Source organism: Cygnus olor, chromosome 7 (genome assembly GCF_009769625.2).
Source record: "Cygnus olor isolate bCygOlo1 chromosome 7, bCygOlo1.pri.v2, whole genome shotgun sequence".
NCBI lineage: Eukaryota > Metazoa > Chordata > Aves > Anseriformes > Anatidae > Cygnus > Cygnus olor.
The window spans coordinates 19,283,397-19,299,550 of NC_049175.1; the positions used below are offsets into that span (position 1 = coordinate 19,283,397).

The following is a 16,154-nucleotide window of genomic DNA, read 5'->3' on the forward strand; positions in this document are numbered from 1 at the left end:
AACCACAATATCTTTTCTGTCCTGACAAGGTGCACTTTACCTAGCTCAGATGTGAGGCAAGGTCCCCACTCTGCAACACCGTGACCTTCATGCTTTCCTGATCGTAAACCCTCGATAAGGACGGGAAGCTGCAGAAGCTCCTTTGGCCCCCCAGCTCATACATGTCCTCCGAAGCATGTATAAATCGTAAATCCATTTTGTGTAAAAGCAATGGCTACAAAACACATGCAGTAGAAACCTTGTCACACTCAACTCTCACCGGGGAAACAAACTACTGCAAATCTCCCCAACTTTCCAACTGTGCCTGTGCTTGCCCTAGCTCCGATACACCGCTGTGCTTGGTACAGTTGGGGAACCACTGTTCTGTTGTCTAGCAAACTAACTCCATGGCAATTTGAGCTTCTACTCGATTATCTTGACCGAATAAATAGCTAGCTCAATCTAAGCAATGTGCAAAGTCCATAGCAAGATTATAACTCGATTTGCTTAAATGAGGCCCTGTGGCTGATCCACCTGTCCTCAGTGTGTAAGAACTTCGGTCTGACCCTACAGCAACTTTTCATTGTTTTCCAGCAGCTCTGGGCAGCTCAGGGCGCTGGCTAGCCATTTCCAGCAAGGTCAGCACCCATTTCCAGCTTGGGTCAGGCTCAGAAGTTCATTTAGACATATTTCAGCCCACTTAAAGTTAGGGAACTTGTTTATCTTTAAGTAAAGGGAAGTAGTGTCACTGAAATAAATCGAAATATCACTTCCTGAAGCATACCAAACTATTTCCACATGTAAACGTGCCAATTAACTCACATGAAACAAGCTCTGAGAGCACTCTCTCTTTGAGGCAGTCCAAAAGGGTTTACTTAAACTGACCTACACAGCAGCAGAGAATTCTTGGCGTAGCACGATGAAGGGCATTTGTCTTCTAAACAATTAGTCTACCGAGACGAGGGAAACAAGTATTTTTGCTCTCTGGGGTGCGTTAATAGGAATTCTCTCAAACTAGAGATGAAAAGCATTTGCCAGTCCTCCTCCCTGAGTAGCTTCTGAGGGCTCTCTGCTTTCCACTGTGTGCTTGGAAACCAACTGATAATGACAGTAATATCTAAATGCTACAAATTCAGAATCTGTTCCCACCCCCAGCTTTGTATAAATAGTACTTAACTCAGTTTTGCTGTCTAGAGGGTGAAAGACATTTAAAATTAGAAGATAGATAAACAGAAAAACTCTTCCATAGTAGAATAGACATAACTTACGTTTATAGGTATCTTTTTCTTTCTTTTTTTGGGGGGGAGGGATATCCTCTTTATTTGCTTCCTAGTTTATGAACTTTTGCATTCTTATTTCAAGCCTATTTCTGCAGCCACTAGAATTTCAAGCAGTCATCATTAACAGTCATTGTTAATTACTGTTGAGATATATATGTAACCTCAAATTAATTAAATGAACATTGTTCATTCTGTTGACCAAAACTGGTTCCTTCTCTCTGGAAGGGTTGCTTTGTTCCTTGTTTACACTTTGAAACCCTCTTCTGTGGATGAAAATCAGCTCTGCCTGGAAGGTGTGGCTGAGACACCCAGTGAAGGTGAGGAACTGCCTTTGGTGTGTGTGTGTTCTCATGGATGGCTAGGTGCATTCCCTCTTCCCCAGGGCACAATGAACCCTAAATGAAATGTAGTGCTTCTGACTCTAGTGGTGGGAAGAGACACAATTCAAATGACTGGCAAGGGGCAGGCTGCATGGAGGTGACCTGAAATTGTAGGGAAAACTTATATTGCTACAAAGTCCTCATGTGAAGAATACTGAAGTGGTAGTTGCTATGTATATTCAGGAAGGCCTGATCTGCAGCATGATCCTCCTCCTTCTAAGGGAGTTCCGCTTTTGTCCTTTCTGCTTAGCCAGCAGTGCTTTAACTACTTCGTCTAGAATCTACGCGCAACATTGGATTTCACAAATACACACTGAGATGAAGGCCAATTAAATTGAAATTGCCTCCAAAACCAGTATACCATGATGTTAGGAGTAATAAATTTTCATTTGGCGTCCTGGATTTTCTAAGAATGCTTTGCTGCACTTGTAGTTGTAGCAAATAATTATGTGGAGCTCTGCACCTTCTAAAAAAACCCATCCACTTATGTCTGCTTTGTCGGGGGGAGCTTCCAGTCAGCTGGCTCTTTCATTTTCTGCGATCTTTCAGTTTAGACTGTATCGGTTATTGCACCTCCAAACAATATATTAAGGAGACACTAATAACTGTGGTTTGTACCTACAGACATCATAGCTAGGAAATGAATGTCATTGCCTGTTTGCATTTCCCTCTCTAGTTAACCTGAGATTGCTTGATGTGGATTAGTATTCAACATGAAGTCTGGATGAGTTTTGAGAAGCTCTAAAGACAGGACTTTTACAATTTAAGCACTGGTTGTTTCTGATTTTGCAGGAATTCTTAAGACTAAAAGCTGATGTTTGCATCCTTTTACTCTGCATAACGCTGCTATAAGTACTTCCATTGGGCTAATCTGGTGCAAACAAGGTTGTTCATCAAAGCAATGGAACATGTGTTTTGTCTCTTCATTGCTCTTTATTACTTTCTGATATTTGTAGCCTTAAGCCAAACATCTGGGAAGACAATCTGGCTTCGAAACCAGTTACTGAAGATGCTGTTAGATGTAATCTGCTCAGACAAAACTCATCTGTCCTCTGAGTAAGTAGAAACAATTTAGGAAGGCAGGAGTAAGTGACTCTTTCTTCTAGGCTTTGTCTTTCATGGTGTTTGATAATGACTAAACACAACGGTAATATCTGAGTGTCAATAAAATGGTAAGTAAGAGCAGACTAGATTCAGAATTATGTCTTGGCAGTGATTTATCTGGGATTCACAGTGATCTCCATTTTGAAAAATGTTGAGTGTTTTCAGAAAATGATCTCAAAGAAGGAACTTGGAGATACTGTTTCTTCTTCAATTGCAAGGGTTGGAAAAAAATCACAGCTGTTACTGAAAATCAATATAATATAACTTGGGATTACTTGTGTCCCTGTATCACAGTCATAAGCACACAGTTATAGTTCTACCTTGTGTAACTAAAAGGCAGAGTTCATGTTGTTGGATGCTGTAACTGCACTTCCATCTGTTAAAGTGTCTTTGACTTCAAAATTTAAACTTGAATTCTGAATGTTCTAGGTTGAAAGACCTAGTCTATGATGTATTTTTTAACAGTTACTGATATGCACTCTCAGAGGGAACCTCATGTTAATGAGCTTTTGTTTTGTAATATAAGGTTGGATTTAGTGGGAATGAAGTGGCTTGAGTTGTGTATGTCATTAAGTCTTCACGATTCTGTGTTGTGGTAAAACCTTAATCAGAATTTTTCCAGAGAAGCTTGAGCTTCTGAATCACCTAGAGATAATTTTAAATAAAATCTCCTCACTGTCTTTTCATGTGTCTCCTTTCATATTCTTTTATTTCCCTCTCTTTTCCAGGGCACAACAAGAGACATTTTTGGCGCTGGGGTCAGACTGGTTTCTGCTGTTCACACAGAGCTACCTGCACTCTAGCACGGTTGTGCTGGGGGTGAAACTACTTCTGTGCTTCCTCCACAATCGTTCACTGCTAAACAAATTCAAGGAAGGGATAGTGGCTGGGCGCTGGCTGGAAAACAGCTCTACAGGGTTGAATATTCTAATGGGTACGTGTTGGTTTAATGCTCCTGAAACAATCCCTTAATCAAGCTCAGTGGATGAATTCCCACTAATCTCGATAGACCAAGAATTAGTATTGCTTTCTAGGGCAAGCTTGTCTTGGTACTTCAGGTTTTCTGTGCTGAAAGGTAGAAAACACTGCTGCTTTATTGCACCGTAGTTGGCATCTCTGATTAGAAGTTGCAGGGAGATGGGTCTTCCTGTCTTACTTAAAATCAAGCTAGTTCGTAAGCATGTGAGAAGTTCAGATGTCAGCTTGTACAGTGAACCCTTCTTTTTCTTTAAGATGTGTTCAGTTTGCATTTTGATAACTAGACCTGTGGTTATGAGAGAGGGAAGAGAAGGGAGGAAAATTCTGGGAGAATCTCCTGTTTGAAGTTTTGTGAAGTGTTCATATTGCAGTCTAGAAGAATCCTGAGTGGCCTGGAACCACAGACAAAGGAGGATGAAATTGGGTCAGTAGTCCTTCTTCCAATATGGCATTCATTTTTAGAGACTTTCTCAGAATGTTTTCATTTTCTTTTCCTTTACAGATAATTTAAAAACTCATCCTTCAGTAACTGAGAATGGCCCCTTCTTGATTTTTGGATTTTCTGTGTTGCAAAAATGTCTGACCGATCATGTCCACATCCCTGAGATCTACTTGCTGGTGGCAAGGCTCTTTCTGGCAACTCCACATTGTGAACCACCTGAAACAGCCAAGGTAAGAAAAACATAGTGGACAAGCGTGAAGCTGCAATTACTTTATTACTTTGTCATTTTCTGGCCCTTTCCATAAGAGGATTCCCAGGCAATCTAACCCTATTTAGTTTTTGGGATAGATAAAATTAGCCATCCACACTTAAAAGATGAAGTAAATTAAGTTTGATTTAAGGAAATCTGTGTTCTGAGCAAACTTGTTCATGTAGGTCTTTAGTACCATTTAACTAATGCATGTTAGAAGGTAATTCCAATTAGTTTTTCTGTCTGTTTTTATGTTGTCAGTACTCATTAAAGTCTCAGAATTAGTGGATTTGTGTATTTTTCCCTGGTGCCATGAGAAGCCATAAGGCTTTTTTTCCCCCAGGAGTAACAAAGATATCTTTCTGAAGAGGACAATCTATTAATGTTATTCTGGAGAAACACATTTAATAGGATAGGAGAGGGAGGAGCAGGTGGAGGTGAAGATGTTGTGGTGTTTTGTTTTTTTCCTAATGTGGGAGAGCAAGCATTGTTCTTGATGTAGCATAAATAATTACAATCTATTCTTGAAATATATCTCTTCCTGTTGTAGGGAGATCTTGACTCTATGTTGCAGTGGATCTTGCAACACCACATTACAGAGAATGTCCTCAAAACTGGATTGTGTGCAGAGGCAGCTGCTTTACTGTTGGAAATGGTTAGAGTCACTGTGGACAAGGTAAGCATCTTATAGCAAGGACAGTGCAACATGAGTGGCACTACCTGATGTACATGGCGATCTTCACCTGTAAGCTCTAGCTTTCATCTGCCCTCACAGGCAGTTCTAAGTCTAAAAGTGAGCAGGGATTTCAAAGCATCAGCATAGCTCTTGGCCTGGTTGTTACATAGCAGATGATGTGATAGGCTCATGTTTACTAACCCTGAACACAGAGATGGGTCTTACCCACAGCATCACCTGTTCTGCTCATTCTTGGCGATAAGGATATGTAACCTTTCTGTAACCTGGTCTGCAAGCTGGGAGTTAGCTACTTGTGCCTTTTCTGACTTCTCTGCGGCCATGCAGTGTTTGCTTAGCTGCTTAGGGAACATCTGGAAAGGACCTTATCTGAATGTGGAATGCAGCCTTGACTAGATGCACATTTGTCTGTGTTCAGCCCATTGCAGATGCAGAAGCCTCCTGCGAGATTAACTATCCAGGGAATGTTATCCAGTTTCTGTGCTTGATCTATCATAGTTACACTCAAGATCCAGTGTGGCACTGTCCTGACTTCTTGAAAACTTTGGCGATGGTTGCCTTCCATTCTGGAGCACCCAAGGTATGTGTGTGTGAGTCAGCCCAAGCCCTTCAGATGTGTTGCCAGGAGGAAAAATCAACTTAAAGGAGGTTATAAATTAAAATCCCTTGCGTGTTTGTCTGTGTCTACAGGGAGGTTCTGAAGGTCTTTTGTCCCCTGAAGGTCCAGCCATTGCTGAAGGGAAAGGCTGCGTTGATTCTTCCTCTCTCCCACTCCTGCCACACCCTGCCAAAAAACAAGTGTGGGATTTCATAGGCATCCTCCTGATGGACAGTCTCCTCAACATCCCAGCAAACAAACAAGGACATCCACTTGAGCTGCTTCTTGAGGTTTCTGTTGTAGTCCTCAGGCTTTGCTGCTCTGCTTTGCTCTGGGGGTGGAAGGACAGGAGATATCCTGCTAGTAGCCTAGCGAAGGGCTAACAGTGATGAAGAATTGTATTCAGTAAGCATTTCCAGCAGTCCAGGATAAGGCTGGATCACAGCTCTTAGCATGCATTACTTCCTGGCAGATCCGGACAGCATACATAATAGAATGGAATTCCTCCTACCTGTTCTTGCAAGGAAGAGACTTCTTTTTTTGCCTGCTGTGCATTCATGCTACACCTAGACTCCAACAAAGGCATTTTTCAGGCAACATTTAACATTAAAGTAAGGCATGAAAATTTTCCCTTTCCCTAGTAATGCCTGCACGTCATTAGAGCAGCCCTTGAATTCTAGAGAGAACAGAATATTTCACAGAGCATTCCTGTGTACTGTTTTCTGAGACAAGAATTTCTTTTCAGTGACCAAATAAACCAGCACCAACCATCTCTTTCCTCCTTTTTTAGGACAGATTAATAAAATCTGTAACAACTGAACCTAGGTTATGAATTCCAACCACTCAAAGCACTGGAAAGAGTCAATCAACAAATTGTCAATAGTTCAGGTGTTCCAGATATAATCATAGAATGGCTTGGGTTAGAAGGGACCTTAAAGATCAGCTAGTTCCACCCTCCCCGCCATGGGCAAGGATGCCACTACTAGATCCCCACTAGATCAGGTTGCTCAGGGCCTCATCTAACCTGGTCTTGAACACCTCCAGGGATGGGGTATCCACAAGCTTTCTGTTCCAGTGCCTCACCCCCCTCTGAGTGAAGAATTTCTTCCTAACCTCCAATCTAAATCTCCCCCCTTAGTTTAAAACTGTTCCCCTTGTCCTGTCATTATTTGTTTGAGCAAAGGGTAGCTCAGACTTAGCTTAGTAAGACAAATAGTAACAAACACAAGAATCTTTATTGCAATTGTCATCTTATGAGTTAAATCACATTGTGAAGCAGCAGTTCCCTAAAGGCTTACGTAATAACTTCCCAAGGCTTAATCATGATACAATTGAAAATAGAGTGGCTCCTATGACTACCTGCATCCTTTCTATGAGAGTTACTGATTTGCCTTTGCACAGAGGAGTACAGCAGTTTTCTGCACTTGTTACTTTGGGTTAGCTGCTGAAGATAACTGTTAACCTTGCATCAGCTTTTCATCTGCCCATAACAAAGGCTGAAGTGTGGAAGTGAGATGGAATTCTTCTCCTCTTTCTTCTTGTGCTGTTTTTCCACATCTCTCCCTAAAGCAATGCCTAGGGGGTTAAAGGAAATGTTAGGCATTTTGAACTATCTCAGGTGGTATTGAATTTCTTTTGGAATCTCTACTTCTTACCTTGAGCAAAACTTTTACCAAATCCCAATCTTTGATAACTATAAACTGCCAAAGATCTAGTGAAATCAAAAGCGCTTGAATAGAGGCTGAGTGTGACTTTCAGAATCTGATTTCTTGCTGTTTTCTTGCTCTAGTAATGTTTTTATGGTGACTGTACAGGCTTCTCCAGAGGATGCCACCAGTGAGCAGAAGAGAGATTTTCAGACAAAAGTCTTGCTCTCTGCTATGGATGTCTTCCATGTTATCAGCCAAGGCGAGGGGAAAACAAGACCAAGAGGTGAGTGGTGAGGTTCAGATCATTAGGTAGCTGATATTTGGCATTTAGCTGTCCCTGTTAGACAAGCCTGGAAACAATAGGTAGAACTCAGCTCATCAGGCTGGCCTGTCCGTTTACTCCTGTCATAAATTCACATACAGAAATTACTGCAGTTTTACTCTGTTTCTAGAGCTTTTTTTGAGAACAGATTCTGAACATTAAAAGGGAGTACTTAACAAGAAAGAAACCTAGGCTTATCTTTAAGTGCTTCTGGAAACAACCCTGGTAACTTTGTTGTTGTTGCTTTGCTTTCTGAGTCATTGGTTGGACTAGTCCTCCAGGACAGTGTTTTAGTGGGATTGGTTCTGTCCCTAGGATGGAGCAGTCATACCCAATCTAATTAACACGTTTCTGCTAGACCTAGAGTTTTCTTAGACATGTCCCACCTCTGATACATTGACATGATTTTGTTCTTTCTCAACACTGGCATTCTCAGATCTTACATTATATTTTACTGCATTTCAAGTTGTTGCAGGATAATCAACTCTCTTGTATTATCTCCAGGGAGCAGTGATCCTCGTGGCACTTCAGAATCAACTGCATCTGTATCCGTGATGAATGTTGCTTATTTTGCTCAGAAGCTGATTGAGAAGCTGAGCAGCAGAATGTTTGCTGCTGACCCCAAGCAAATCCTGCTCTTCACTGCCAAACAGATTATGGGGGTGAGTCACATGAAAGATTTTTTCAAACTGTTATAAACATTTTATCTGTTTCACACTGAGATGGTGATTCAACAAATCTCAAGAAGTTGGCTGCAATCTAATGATTCTGATTATTTCTGTTCTCTTGCATGAGCTGATAATGGCTGTAAATGACAATCAGAGCTAGATTTTGCTGAATAAAGAAGGGAGTGTTAGCTCTTTCCCATGTACTCTGCTGCCTATCTATATATTGCTGAATGAGAATAAATTAATCCTTTCTACAATTCAAAGGACTTCAGCAGAGCTACAGGGAAATTGAATTTGTACTTAACAGGTAGTTAGGGGGAATATTACCAAAATAAGTTTAGAACAGCTTAAATGAAGTAAGAGGAGTGAATCCTTGGGGAAGATGTTTTTTTTGAACAAGCCAAGTACACTGCTGTTTTGTATTTTCACAGGTCTTAGAAGGCATGGTTTCTCAAAAGGAAGTTTTCCTCAGTACCCTGTACAGCTGTCTAAACAGAGCCATCCTCTACTGCCTGTCCAGACCACAACAGTCACTGCCTGAAAAGTTTAATGTCCTGAACACTCTCAATGTTCTACAGGAGCAGTGGGACATTATTTTTGCAACTTACAACTCAAGTAATAATTTTGTTGTCTGCCTAATGCACTGCCTTTGCCAGCTGAATTCATGCAGGTACAAATGTTTGTCTTGGTATGACTTCTGCTTAACTCTCTGTACTGTAATTTATGGCAGCGGGTGCAGAAGGGGAGATCTTGCATGTTTTATTTTTTTTCTTCACAAGGTTTAAGTAATCTCCAATTTGGAGAGTCCCTAGATGCTGAGATTGAGATGGATACACCTAGACTAAGGATTTTGGTTGTACTGTATCCTAGCAAGACTTTGGCCTATTGGGTCTCAGTGCTCTGGGGATTTAAAGCACCATTTTGCAGCTGCCTGCCTTGGGCAGAGCTTCTTGTCTGAGCTGGTGTCTGTTGAAGTTACAGAGTAAAGCTCCCTGGGGAAAGATGGTTGTTTTCCCTTGTACATTTTACAAAAAAAAAAAAAAAAAAGTAATATTTTATCATTTAATTTCAAGGGAAAGTTTATTCATGTGCTCACTGTTCTGGGGACAAATGATTGGTTTTTAGCAAGAAAGTGGAAGAGGTACAGTTCTTCAATCAGAAAACTGTTTTCTCCTTGAAACACTGGTGAGCAGAAAATTTCCTACCACCTCTCTGGTTTAGAGGCAGATTAGTAGGCATATTTGTGGATGTAATAAGCAAGGCGCAGTAGATGGTAATAACACTCAATTCCATTTCTTTCATTTTGAAAAGGTTGTTTCATTTCAGAGGCACTCAGGCAAGCTTGCAGGTTTGTCTAAGAAGAACCCTTGAATTTGCACAGAGGTTTAATTGCTGCTTTGTATTAACTAAGATATTTATGTATATCTGTTTTACTCACCCAGCCTTTCTAGCAGCTCACTCACTTTGGAGTGAACTGCAGTTAACAAGTCTCAACTGATTTCAGTGGAGCTAGCTCATGAGCACACCAGTAAAATGAGAATCTGGAAATTTTGGGATGTAAAATCATTCCACAAGCATGCAGGTGGCCATTTTCTGAGCTATCTGCACTGAGGTAGTTTAGGGAGATGGTTGTTCTGATTCAGGAGTCATTCTTATGTGGGTACACTTAAAACATACATAAAGTAGTGCATTGATATTCTGAATCTTACTGTTTCGGTTATTGTTACTTGGATATGAATTACAAAGTCCTGGTTCTGCTGAAATTGTTGGGAGTTTTGCCCTTGACTAAATAGGACTAGAACATTCATAGGTATTTTGTTTGTCGTTCTTACAGGTTTTGTGTCAAAGGTACTTTTTTTTTTTTTTTTAATGTAAACTGGGGAAGGTTGGCTTTTGTTGTTTTTTGTTTGTTTGTTTTTGGACACTTCTGTTTCTTTAAAAGAAGCAAATAATGGCCAGGGCTTTATTCACTTTGATGCTTGCTGTTTCAATGAAAACCTTCTGCGCTGCTTAGGCGTGCTGAACTGAATGCGGTGGTAAGGTATCATAATGGAAATGATCCACAGTTCCAGAGGTTTTCTATAGCTCCATGATTATTCTTATTCCAGTCAGATAATAATTTCTAGACAAAAACTGTGGAGATGGAGTAAGGATTGCTTGTATATAAGTGAGAGTATAAATATTAACAACAATAAAAATTACAGAAGTATGATATTATCCAAAAGCCAAACACAGCAAGTCCTGTGAATCAGAGTTGTTGCATTTTAAAGAAAACCAGAAATAAAACAGGCAGCTTTGCATACCCAAGAGGCTTTACTCTCACTTGTAGTGGTGCCTATTTACTCTTGAAATAATGTAGTGTGTTATGAGTGGCTATAGTGGGTCAGAACAAGGATTTAGGTGGCTCTGACTCCTACATTGGCTAATACTGGTGCTTAGGGAAGAGTGAAAATAGGGCGAACACTAGGTGCTAAAGTATGTGGCCTTGTTATGCTGAGTGCTTTATAAACTGTATGAGACTAAGTGAACAGATCATCTGTAGGATATGGCAACGCAGTATTTCCCAAACAATGGGAGATAATTCTAGTGAAGAAATTCGGAGCAAAGAGACTGCACAAAGCTTTCCTGTACCTCCCCTGAGCATCCTGTGTGCAATCTGGATACCTCAGTACAACCCTGTGCTCGAGCTAACTGAGGTAAATAGTAGGTAAAGTGCACCAAGGATTGCAGGGATAAGGCTTGTAGAACACAGTGATTCATAGGATCTTGATGAATGCTTTGAGTTTGAAAATCAGACAGACAGGGATTTAATTCCCATTTCTTGTAATTTCTGCAGTGTCATGTGATTGATGTAGGCCTTTGAGCCTGGGAATGTGGCCTGCTACATGAATAAAGTAGGAGTGGATGAGTAGAAATAACTAGCTTTTTCATTGTCCTTGGTTTGTTCTACATCTGCTCTCCTTTTCTTTCGTCACAGCTATCCAGAAGGTTTTGGGGTGGATGCCAAACCAAGACTGGCTTCTCATCACCAAATTTTCCTTGCACCCAGTGAAGAGGAGAAAGGCAGCCTACCTACTCCAGATGATGGTAAGTTATTGCACATTGGCTTCAGCTTACAGGGTATGAAAGCGCCTGATCTAAACAGCTATCCAAGCAGCTTGTGCAAGTGCTGCTGAATTCCTTCTTCAGAGTGTTTAGGCACTGCAGGCACAGCACAGAGAGGAAGATTGTGCTAAAAATAGCTTGTGTCTTTACACGGTATGTTTTTATTCCAAATTCATACCCCACATCCTCAGGAGTAATGGATATGTTTGGAGATATTTTCCCCAAGTTGTGGCCAGTATCAGTGCCCAACTACCTGCTATTTGGAGTTCTGTTTCTCTTTTCAAGACCTATGTAGCTTGGTAGCTGTTCTACACAGAAAGAAACATGTGGTTCTTTTTAGAAAAAACAATTAAAACACTTGGGCTGGATTCAGTGTGTGGGCTATCAGCTGAACCTTACTGCAGAGACGTTTTTTGTTTGTTTTTTTTTAATGTATTGGTTTGGGTATGAAGCAGTCAGATCAGTCTGATTTGCAGGGAAAGACAGCAAAACAGCTCAGCACTTCCTTGTACAGCCCCTGTTGCCGTATCAGATTTTTTCATGACTTGGTTACCTTCCTCCTACTGTTTCTGATGACATTTGACAATATAAAGGAATGGCCTTTATGTGCTTTAAAACTGTGTGATAATAAGCTCATCAAACTTCTGATGAGATGGTTTTCCAAGGCAGGAACCAGATAGAATCATCTGTCACTCCTACTCATTTCATTCAGGGAATTGAAATATAATGAAAGAAATGTCCTACTCTTTTCTGTATTAGACTAAATGGTCTGGCTTAAGATGTGTGTAGACACTGGACAGAATGGAGCAACTCTATGCACTCCAGCAGTTATTCTGGACCAGAACTGTTCAAAATTAGATGCTTTTGATTTATCTGCTGCTTGACTTGTTACACAAAAAATACTCATTTGTAGTTTCTTTTGCTTCTTAGTCCATCAGGAGATTCTGAGAACAGTAGAAATCATCTGGAAGCAGCTCATCTCTCAGAGGCGGCAGGCTCTGGAGGACATTTACAAGATGGATCTCTCTGTAAAAGGAAGTGACAGAGAGAGGGACATGAAGATAACTGAGATCACTCCATTATGGGAAGAAATGATGACAAAAGCTTGGCAAAACTTCCTAGGTCTCTGCTCTTTTATTTAACACTCGTTGTAGTAACCAAAGATATTGCAGTGCTTAATGGAGAGCTGCTAATTCCTTGGTTGTACTCTTCCTCTGCATGTCACCTGCTAGATGAAACAGGTTCTCATTTTCTGTAATCCAGTACTGTGACTGTTTTCTGTGTCGTGCCCCAGCCCTTCTATAATCATCTGGTGATGGGTTAGGGCTGGTGTTGTACCATAAGAAAGAGAGGTGTACTTAGACAAATGTATCCCACAGGAGAATTTAATAAGAGGGAGGATATTTGGGTGAAAAGGGGCATCCCAGTGATGCTGGTATATGGCAGACCTCAGTGAGGCTTTTAAATAAAGGCTTTTGAAAAGCACATGTTAATTCACCTCTCTTGTAAAGAAAAGGACAAGCCAGCTGAAGTGAGGTGCTACCATGTTGTATCTTGTGTAAGACTGATACACATTACACAAAACCTCCCAACAAGCTCCACTTCAAGTCTTACAAGCTCTTTTTCTATTTTTTTTCCTTTTTGGCTCACAGCATCTGAAAAGAGAATTCTCCAAAATAAAGGAGGGCCTGGCTCATCTCAGAGCAAGCACAATTCCTGGAGTGAAAGTCTTTCTTCAGCTATTAGGCTGATGCCTGGCCGGAATACAAAGGAAATGACATACAAATCTGAGGTAACATCTCCTTTTTGTCCTTTCTGTCTCTGTCACCTTCTCTGCCTTTGATATGGTTCTGGAGAGCTTGTCTGGACTTGTGAGGCTTCTGTGTATGTCTGTTGGTGTGTTCCTTTGGAAATTAGACACCCATGGCTGTTAAGGTTCCTTTCCTAGACTTTAAGAGTAGAGTGAGACAATTACGAATAATTTTGTCTGTTCCCCTGGATGGAAGGGGCCAGAAAGCTTTACTTGGCGTTTGCCTAAAAGTAGAGATTTCAGTGAGTAAGGTGAGACCTTTACTTAATAAGCTGTGCTGGACTCTTGAAGGCCAGGTCAGGTGTTTTTGCTTCAGTACTGGGGAGCACTCATGAGCACTGGACAGAGGTGTCAGCTAGTGTTTATTAGGTCAGTTTCAGAACATCACTGCTGAAGGTGGCATAGTGTGAAATAGCTTTAGACCAACAGATGGTCTGCCCATGTATGGAGTGATTGTGTAGCTCACATGGAGCGGGAAAACATTTTTTCTAGAAGCTCTTTGTCCTTCTGTGTGCAACAGTAGGTATTTCTGCTGGAGAAATTGAATGCATGCCGTGTTGTTTAGGAATCCAGGTCTGTGTAGAAATGCAAGCTGAAAAGTTGTGCCTTCAGTTCTACTCACTGGATTTATTAATAGTCTGTCAGGTCATCTGTATAATGTTCATATTCCTATTGTACCTTGAATTTAGTGACTTAAATCCTGCTTGTCAACATTGTCTGTTAGCAGTGTACTTTTAAGCAACTGAGGCCCCAGCATGGCAAGGTGCATGGTAATATCCATAACTTTAAATCTGACTAAGTCTGATGTTCAAAAACTCCATCAGCTTTCTAAATATTTAAAATCAAACTTAAAAAGTAAGCCACAAAAGAGAAATGGGGTGATATATCTTTTTGGTGGCAGAGTGGGGAACAGAATAGCCAGAGAGCAAACTGAAGATTTGGAAGCCACTGAGATCTGATTTCATGAGCTACTTGTGTGGGCAATATTCATGAGAATGGTTAAGCCATATAGGTTTTCCCTGCTTATCTGGGTGGAAACACAATGTTTGTGTTTCCAGGCTGTGGCTCTAATGACAAAATTGGTTGTGCCTGTCTCGAGACACGTTTTCACTTTATTTATTTGCAGTAGTCTTTTGTATGATGTTGTGTAGTTTTATGAGTCTTGGTGAATCCTACACTGCTAGCTATAAAATGGAGTACTGTAAGAATACGTATTTTACTGTGTGTGATATCTCAGAAGTTTTAGCAGTCAAGGCTATGTTATAATTTCTGATGCTATAGTAAGCCATGGTCATGGTCACAGTAGAAATGCAGAATAAAGAAATATTCACTGATGTAAAGAACTTAGGTTGACAGTCTTAACAATTTCTATGTTTTTCACAGAATCACAGAATTGTAGGGGTTGGAAGGGACCTCAAGAGATCGTCGAGTCCAACCCCCCTGCCAAAGCAGGTTCCTTACAGCAGGTCATTTGTCTAGAATACAAACAACACACCAGTTAGTTGTGTACGTTGGGGCTAGAGTAGCTATAGGGTACAGCAGCACTCAATTGACAGAATATTCAGAGCTTAACTGTTTCAGTGGGGCACTTCAGAATTGGGCATTCTCATCTTACTGCAATGCTGAATGTATCAAGGTCTTTTTTTCCTCCTGTTGAAGAGACAGTCTGTTACAGCATCACTTTAGGGAGTTTTAACCCTCTAGCTTAAGCTGCAGCAGGTTGAAGCTTTATCCCCAGTGAATTGCTTCAGTTCTAGGCGTGTTAATCGGTAAGGCTATGATACTCTAAGTAATACCTAAGTCAGTATCTGACTGAGCTGTAGTTTTTTTCTCATTATGCCACAGCATCCTTTTCATTCCTTAAAATCACGTTGCTGCTTACAGTGAGCAAGTTCTTCCCAGGTACATATGTAGACTGTGATGTCATACTGCAAGAGCATCTACTATTTGCCCTGGGGTCTGTTTAATTATTTTTTAAAATTAATTTTGATTATTACAGCTGATTACACCTCAGTGAGCAATGTAATTGATATTTGTAAATGTATCCCAAGGAACATTTTGTACAACATGCTTTTTGCTGTTGAAGGTTAAAGACTCCGTTATTGGTTTTTCCCTAAATATGCCCACATCATTAGTTCCTCCAGTGAAAAGGTTGCCATCTGGAAAAGGCAGCACGGAGACATTATTCAGGCACAAGTGCATGAAATTGGTGTTTCTGCATCTTCTGTCTCTCTTCTGCAAGGAAGGGGCTTGTAATTAAAGGAGCTGTGTTTGAAGGAAACATTACTCATTTGGTGTTATTCCTTATCATGTCAAAGACTGACAGCTCTGTAGCTCTGATAAATTGTTCCTTTCAATGAGATGCAAAGCTACAGTTCCAAATATTCTGCTCCACTTTCCCTCTCCCTGCTTTTCCCTCCAGCCTATATTTGAAAGGACTTGCTGTACGTTTCAGAGATAAAAATTGAGGGGGAAGAAAATGAATTCCTTTGCACTTCCACCATCCTTTCTTCACTTTCTTCATACACTTCACAACAAAGATAAAAAGGTGGGATTCTCAGTATCAAAGGAAGCTGTGAGCACAAAAATTGAAAGTAAATGGGATTCCTGTCTAGTGCAACATAAAGCTTCTGCAAATTTCATATAGTCTTATTTTAGCTGAGGTGGTTTTTTTTTGGATTTTAAGAATGTCTCTACACTGAATAGGATTAGGCTTTTGGTGTGATTGTTGCTGTACCAATATAGAAATAACCTAACTAGGGTTTGGCAAATGAAAATAGTCACTTATCAATAGTGTCAAAATGTCTGTAATGGAAAGCACACAGATAATGTCAAACAATGCTTGGGATTTAATTCAGTATTATATTTTGGCCTCTCATCTTAAATGCATATGTT

The 16,154-nt window shown here is 40.5% G+C and overlaps 1 protein-coding gene across 3 annotated transcripts in view; it reads left to right on the forward strand.

Moving 5' to 3' along the window:
* The window catches only part of WDFY4 (WDFY family member 4), a 130,563-nt gene that overhangs the window by 44,006 nt on the left and 70,403 nt on the right, over positions 1–16,154 (forward strand). For 2 of the 3 annotated variants that reach the window (XM_040563249.1, XM_040563250.1), the window contains 13 exons: positions 1,485–1,576; positions 2,596–2,695; positions 3,472–3,677; positions 4,224–4,393; positions 4,964–5,089; positions 5,526–5,687; positions 5,798–5,995; positions 7,520–7,637; positions 8,181–8,338; positions 8,776–9,014; positions 11,322–11,431; positions 12,380–12,571; positions 13,102–13,241. In XM_040563249.1, the coding sequence (XP_040419183.1) occupies positions 1,485–1,576; positions 2,596–2,695; positions 3,472–3,677; positions 4,224–4,393; positions 4,964–5,089; positions 5,526–5,687; positions 5,798–5,995; positions 7,520–7,637; positions 8,181–8,338; positions 8,776–9,014; positions 11,322–11,431; positions 12,380–12,571; positions 13,102–13,241 (2,011 nt within the window). Of the gene's footprint in view, positions 1–1,484; positions 1,577–2,595; positions 2,696–3,471; positions 3,678–4,223; positions 4,394–4,963; positions 5,090–5,525; positions 5,688–5,797; positions 5,996–7,494; positions 7,638–8,180; positions 8,339–8,775; positions 9,015–11,321; positions 11,432–12,379; positions 12,572–13,101; positions 13,242–16,154 lie in introns of those variants that run through there. The other variant, XM_040563251.1, reaches the window with a different exon arrangement.